The sequence below is a fragment of the Coenobita brevimanus genome, chromosome 97, assembly GCF_032717465.1.
Source record: "Coenobita brevimanus isolate Jiangsu-jjx chromosome 97, ASM3271746v2, whole genome shotgun sequence".
NCBI lineage: Eukaryota > Metazoa > Arthropoda > Malacostraca > Decapoda > Coenobitidae > Coenobita > Coenobita brevimanus.
In genome coordinates, this window is record NC_137050.1 from 41,632,747 (window position 1) to 41,640,628 (window position 7,882).

Below are 7,882 nucleotides of genomic sequence, written 5' to 3' on the forward strand. Positions count from 1 at the left end.
ATTCATAATATCAGGATTCTTCCCCAAACTATCACTCAGGCTCATACTGCATGGGAGAGCTTCACTTGCAGACTCGGGTGGAACAGCTACAGTGCAGACTGGATTATTTTCGTCCCGCCTGTGATATAACTTTAGCATGTTGATGTAACATAGTTGCTTGCACTTTCTACGATCTGGTGTGGCGATGACATAGTTGACATCACTGAGTTTCTTCTCCACGAAATAAGGGCCACTAAACTTGGCTTGAAGAGGTTGCCCATGAACTGGTAGCAGAATCCAAACCTGATCTCCTGGCTGAAAGTGGCGTAACCTGGACTTCTTATCATACCAAGTCTTCATCTTCTCCTGAGCAGCTCCTAAATTCTCTCTCGCCAGCTGTAAAGCAGTGGACAGCCGTTCTTTGAACTTCATCACATGCTCCAGCAGGTTGACGTCATCTTCCTCCGACAGCCAGCATTCCTTGAGTAACTTAAGGGGTCCTCTTACTTCATGACCAAACAGTAGTTCAAAAGGTGAGAAGCCCAGTGATTCATTTGGAGATTCTCTTGCGGCAAACACAACGAATGGAAGACCTTTATCCCAGTCTTTCTGATGTTCCAAACAGTATTTCTTGAGCATCGATTTGAGTGTTTGATGATATCTCTCCAACGCTCCTTGGGTCTGGGGATGGTAAGCTGAAGACGTGATCTGGGTGATGCCCAACTCTTTCAGAGACTGCTTGAAAACATTTGACATGAAATTACTTCCCCGGTCTGACTGTACCTCCTTGGGCAGACCAAACTTTGTGAAGAACCCTAGCATTTCCTTAACCACGTTCTTTGCTGAGATGTTTCTAAGTGGAATGGCTTCAGGATAAGGAGTAGCCATATCAATCATGGTCAACACATAAGAAAATCCTGAAGAAGTCTTAGGAAGAGGGCCCACAATATCCACCAACACACGGGTGAAAGGCGCCTCAAAAGGAGGAATGGGAACTAGAGGTGCAACCTTTTCGGTCTGATTACACTTCCCCACAACTTGACAGGTGTGACAAGATTTACAATACCAGGAAACATCCCTGAAGATACCTGGCCAGTAGAAGTGTTTCAAAATGCGTGCCACAGTCTTCCTCACTCCAAGGTGTCCTGCCAAACTGGAATCATGAGCCACTCTAATGATATCCTGCCTACAAACACGAGGGATGACAACTTGATGTACAACCTCCCATTCACAGTCGGCTGATGCTGTTGGGGGTCTCCACTTCCTCATAAGTACTCCTGACTTTACATAATAACAAGTAGAAGCACCGGCTGACTCTTCTTCACTGTAAGCAGAGTTAGCTAGACCTTTCAACTCAGGGTCAGCAACCTGCAACTCAACCAACTCTTGACGAGACAAATTATCAACACTATGGGGTACTGCCTCATCTGGTGAGTGGTCCAAATTAGCAAGAAAAGTGTCAGCTAGGATAACATCATCATCATCATTATCCTCTAAATCACCAGTAACTTTAGACTTAGCCCTAGTGACAGCACATGCAAGGAACACATCAGGGACATCACAATCCTGGGATGCAGCCACTGGCTCACTAGACAACTGAGGAGCTGGACACACTTGACTTCCACCAATATCATTTCCAAGTAAGAAAGTTACACCTGACATTGGGAGTGTCTCAACCAACCCAACCATAACAGAACCATTAACAAAACCAGACTCTAAATTCACTCTGCACAGAGGGACAGAGAAGTGATTATTCCCTACACCTTGTAAGATTACAGTTTCATCAGAGGAATTAGCATTAGAGCCTAGAACACTGGTCAGCATAAGGGATTGGCAAGCACCTGTATCACGATATATTTTAACTGATTTCCTGTCATTACTGTCCAGAGGACTGACAAAACCATCAGACAGGAAATTAGCACATGAACTCTTGAGAGTGTCACCCACGTTACTGCTCAAAAGAGGAGCTCCATCATGAGAATTTAAGTTACCCCTCAAAGCAGGTTCAGTTAACTCAGTTAAAGAATTCTGGGAACTCTCAAGAGTGGACACTAGACCAATTGACTGAATATTTAAAGACTCCTTTTTGTTCACATCACGCTGTCTCCTGAAACATCTCTCCGTAGTATGACCAAGCTTACTACAATAAGTACATTTACTTTTCTGAAATCTAGAGGTGAAGCTGGTATTTACTTCCTGAGAAACATCATCTTTATTCTCTTTCCTGTTACATGTACTCTGAGTAGAGGCAACGTACTTACTTTCAGCTTTCCCTTTTTCTCTAGAATATCTCTTGTGAGTGAGAACATACTCATCAGCTAAAACTGCAGCATCAGACAAATTATCTATTCTTTTCTCATCAAGATATAGGCTTACATCTTTACTAATACACCTTTTGAAGTCCTCCAGCAAAATCATCTGCTTAAATTTGTCAAAATCAGAATCCACATTCTTAGAATTTAACCACTGCTCTAACAAATCTTCTTTGATTTTTGCATACTCAACATGGGATTGCTTATCTTGCTTGTAAGTTGTCCTAAATTTTACTCTATAGGCTTCAGGAACAAACTCATAGGCCTTAAGAATCAAGCTCTTAACTACATCATAATTATCAGATTGATCCTGAGGCAAAGATGCATAAGTTACTTGAGCTTTACCGGTGAGAACAGTTTGAAGGAGTACTGGCCAATACTCCTTGGGCCAATTAAAACCTGTAGCTACCCTCTCAAACAACTGAAAATACTTTGTTAAATCAGATTCATTAAAAGGAGGGACACGTTTAACATTTTTAGCCACATCAAAATCATCAGAGCTAGATGATCCAGTTCCACCTTGTTTCATGCGATACTCATGGTCTGCCTGAATCCTAGCAAGTTCAACTTGTACGTGAAACTCAGCCTCCTTAACATCAGCCTCCTTAACATGTGCTTGAAATTCAGCTTCCTTCACACGAGCCTCCTGCAGGGCTAGCTGTAACTTAGCTAATTCAATCTGCGTTTGCTCATTTGGAGGAGTTACATTAAACAAGCTTTCATTAATCATGTCAACAATTTGATCTTTAGAATGATGAGAGCGAACAACAATTCCCAATTGTTGAGCAACAAGCTTAAGTTCATTCTTTGTTCTGTTTTCTACATCACACACTGTTTGCACATTTGACAAAAAATCTTTGGCTTCATCAAGTGTAGTAATAGTAGACATCATGAATTAATCACAGACACAAAATATCAAACAATATCCTTATGATAATATCCTGAATATCCTGGCGAGGTCGCCAAATTTATGTTACGGAACAGAGAAAGATAACGTACACTTTAAGTGAGAATACTAAGAATCACTTGGTCCCGTAAAATTCCAGGTTCAAAACAAAAGAGTTAGGTAAAATTACAAGTTAAAGTTTAATGCTCAAACTAACAACAAAACATTCAGGACTCATAAGGATAATGTAATAGCAAATAAACAGGTTAAATATATGGTTAACTGCAATAGCCTCTATTAACACGAAATTAGCAAGAGTAAATTTATCTAAGTCAGCCCTGATAAAATTAGATACCAGATAATACTCAGTGAATGCCAGATAAATTATTACAGATACAAACTATTATCAAAAATGACTGACATAAAACCCAACATTAATCAAAAACCTCACTAGGCCTAAGAATTAACCTTATGCTACACAATACAAGAAAAAATGCAATAACACTTATACTCAAATTACACACAGCTGCTAGATGTTTGGAGATTTCTTGACCGCTCACAATAATAATATCTGTACAGGGGAGGACAGAGATGTGAACAAAATGAGGAGCAGATCTAAGTGGCAATGATGCAGAGACTGAGCGCATTATATAGGGGCCAGCAGAGCATGATACAACTTATAAGAAGGACGCGCAAATGAAGCCATGGGGAAAAAGAGCTGAAAATCCCGCACTGAACTCCAGAAATGACGACTTACTCTACGATAACGGTAGAAGGGGGGGACTGAGGCAGAACACGCTCGTGATCAAACATGCAGCATACTGTGCGTTAAAATTACACAAAGGATGATGAAATCATAGGCTATGTAACAATACATATATATATATATATATATATATATACCTAGGCTGCTTCCCCCAAGGAAAGGGAGGTAGCCGAGACAGGACGACACACTCCCCATTTACTCATCCATTCAAACACATTCATTCGCATCTTAGCCCCAAAGGGGAGAACGGACAGATCCTCACCGGACCACACCGCACAAGGGTCAACTGCGTAATGCAATCAGTGACATCCGCAGCAGGGCCCGACAGCAGAACTGGTTTACCCCTGCCACATCATAACAGACCCATCCCCTTACTCGCACCTGACATGACTAACTGATCAGACCAAATGTGGGAGAATATCCCCTCAGGGCTGCGTCATCACTTATTCATTCACAATTTCTCTCCATTTATTTCTGTCACGCACAGCCACTCTTCCTTGCTCAACAGACATCCCTCTCGCATCCAGCGCTCTCTTCACACTGTCCATCCATCCTATTCGTGGTCTTCCTCTCAGCCTTACACCTCTCACATCAGATCTAGTTATCTTTTTCACCAATTGCTCATTATCCATTCTCTCCATATGCCCAAACCATCGCAACACCCTCTGCTCAACTCTACCAGCCATCTCCCGAACAACTCCAGTTCTCCTTCGCATTTCATCATTTCGCACCCGCTCCATACGCGTCACTCCACACATACTCCTCAGACACCTCATCTCCATTACATTCAAACTTTTCCTCTCTGCTACACCCATATTCCATGTTTCAGCCCCATATAACGCAGTCGGTACCACAACACCCTCATACAGCCTTCTCTTTACATCCATTCTAAGCGAATGACATTTAAACACTTTTTTCATTCCTCCCAGCGCCTTTCCTACTTCATTTATTCTAAACTTCACTTCTAAATATATTCTTCCATCCACAGCAACATGTGACCCTAAATGTTTAAAACAATCTACCTCCTCAAGCAACTCACCATTCAAAACTATATTCATCCCCTACCATCTATCAACCTCGTACACTTCATCACTTTACTCTTATTCTTATTTACTTTCAATTTCCTCCTTTCACACACCCTTCCAAACTCCTCTACCAACTGTCTCAATCTCTCCTCTGAATCAGACACCAGCTCAGTATCATCTGCAAACAGCAGCTGCTTTAGGATAGGGAGGAGATGCATTGATCAGGTGTTTGCTGTGAGGCAAGTGTGTGAAAAGTATTTAGCGAAAGGCAAGGATGTGTTTTGGGCATTTATGGATTTAGAGAAAGCGTATGATAGAATTGATAGGGAGGCTTTGTGGACTGTTTTAAGATTGTATGGACTTGATGGTAGGTTACTAAAAGGGGTGAAAAGTTTTTATGTAAATAGTAGAGCGTGTGTAAGAGTGGGAAATTCTGCGAGTGATTGGTTTCCCGTGAGAGTGGGGCTGCGACAGGGATGTGTGATGTCACCTTGGTTGTTTAATATTTACATGGATGGTGTTGTAAGGGAGGTGAATGCAAGAGTTTTAGGTGGAGGTCTGAGTCTGGTGAATGTTGATGGTGGATATATATATATATATATATATATATATATATATATATATATATATATATATACAGTATATGGAGCCTCTGTGGTATAGTGGTAAAGTGTGCGTTTTCGTACACTGAAGAACGAGGGTTTGCGCCCCGCCAGGGTAATAAACTTTGGGAGCGTTTTTCAGGCCACATACTGAATTGGTGGACATAAGGGGTGTTGTGGTTGAAACAGTGTCGCATACTAGTAGTAAAGTATGCATGCACCCAGTCGGCTTGCATGGGCCGATTACATTTGGTTCACAGACTACGCACACATCAAAAGCCACTCCAGCACCACAATTACACTTACAAGCATTTCTCACCCTACATACAATCTCTACTAGACAGCCTAAGCCACTTGGTAGAGATACATTGGCTGTATCGTCCTGACTTCGGTCGGGATAGCCCGGTCCAGCAGTGGACACTCAAACGGCTGATGAGATGAGAGATTTTATATATATATATATATATATATATATATATATATATATATATATATATAATTGTGTGTGTGTGTGTGTGTGTGTGTGTGTGTGTGTGTGTGTGTACTGGGGTGCTTTAGCCTGTCTGGCTTCGCATAAAGGCCTCATCATTTTTTTTGGCATCTCCATGGATCTATGAATCCATGGATCAGTGCCGTTTTTTCTTCTTCATAGCTAAAAGGCAAACTAGGACAGTTTCCGAAACGTTTTGGTCTGTGCAGACCCCCCAGATTTCTTAATAACTTGTACGTTTTGAGTTTGCTGATATCTCTTACTTTTTCTATGTGGTGCTCCGTACGACGGATCTTCTGGTATGACACACAGGCTGTTGAATGCTCTGGACATTTTTATGGCAAGTGTCACACGTCAAAAGGCCCTCAACAGCTTTTGCTTTTGTCAGCATCTCTTATGTGAGGGTCCACACAATGGCAATTCCGGCACGATGGACTATGCAGAGGACTTTTTGAGAGGGGGAGGGAGGGAAGGGGGGGAAAGGGGGCTACCTCATACACCAAAAGTTTGCTCGCAACTTCTGCTGTTGGAGTATTTTGTAAATATATCTTTTACCGTGAATGATGCTGCACACAATATTCGCACTATAGGCAGAACGACTAACTGACAAAGACGATTTTTTCAGCAAATATATGAGTGACTTAATTGGACCGTATAATCCAAAAAAAAGTCTGGGAAACATTGATGTATACAGGCAACAAATTTGTTACTTATAAGTGGTAAGAAAAAATATAACCTAATCCCTTCTTGTTCCTTGGCAATAAACAGCAGAGCAATTGAAGTGCAAAATAAATCTCAGTAAATGCATCACATGGCAGGAAGTGCCTGTTAGAGTACTTGCTGGGAGATGTTAGATGAACATTAATTATTCCATATTTTAAGGTCGAGTCTTGAAATGAAAGGACTAACAAGGGGTTTGACTGTTGCTAATGATTGCTAATGATTACAGGTATCAAGAGAGACTGAATCATGTGTCAGCAGCAGTGAAGGACCAGCCAGAGACTCCTGCACAGCGGGCGGTATGGTGGGTGGAATATACAGTTCGTCACCACAAGTCCCCTCACATCGTGTATGCTGGCAAGCGACTCCACTTCCTTCAGTACATCATGCTTGATGTTCTTCTTTTCTGGCTCTGCATCTTGGCTACCCCTATAATTCTTACTCTCTTCTGTCTCAGGAAGTGGCTCAATACACATTACTCAAAGAAACAGAAACCTGAGATTCGTGTAAAAAGGGATTGAGTTTGCATCATAGAACAACCAGATATGCACTGTTCAAGAAAGTGAAACATTAACTTAACCCGTTGGCTGTGGCATAGAAGAGTCGCGAAAATTATCCCAGTGCAGCAATTAAGCCAGAAGAGAAACCACTGAATAATAGCTTCACGTGAACATTAACGTCTTAAAAGAATATGATAAATCCACCCATGAAATATTTATGTAAAACTTACCAGCATTATGGGCTTTTAGTGGTCAAAAGCTTCTTAGATGATGGAACACTGGCAGCTGCCTGAGCCCAAAATAGCACTGTGTGAGGGTGAGTGACGTGACAGTTAGCACGTTGTACCATAATTTTGTGTGTTGTGTGCCAGTTTCAAGAAATTGATTTTCATACCTTGTCTTCCCTAAGCCCTTGTCGGCCTGACAGTAGATTTACTGAAAGTCAATTTCAGCATCAAATGCCGTTTTTTTCGTAACAGGTTGATCCTTACTTAACTGTTAACAATGTGGTAAGCGGATTAGGAAGTGCCAGAATTTATCTCGTGTTGACCACTGTTCCTTTAACTCTAGGCTTAGCCTTGGTGGTAGGGATTAGAGATGGT

At 41.6% G+C, this 7,882-nt stretch overlaps 1 protein-coding gene across 1 annotated transcript in view; it reads left to right on the forward strand.

Annotated features, from left to right (window-relative positions):
- The window catches only part of LOC145413672 (UDP-glucosyltransferase 2-like), a 231,740-nt gene extending 224,439 nt beyond the window's left edge, over nt 1-7,301 (forward strand). Inside the window, exon 6 of the mRNA XM_080283329.1 lies at nt 7,010-7,301. Within this exon, the coding sequence (XP_080139455.1) occupies nt 7,010-7,301 (292 nt within the window). The remainder of the gene's footprint in view (nt 1-7,009) is intronic.
- Nucleotides 7,302-7,882: the final 581 nt, after the last annotated feature.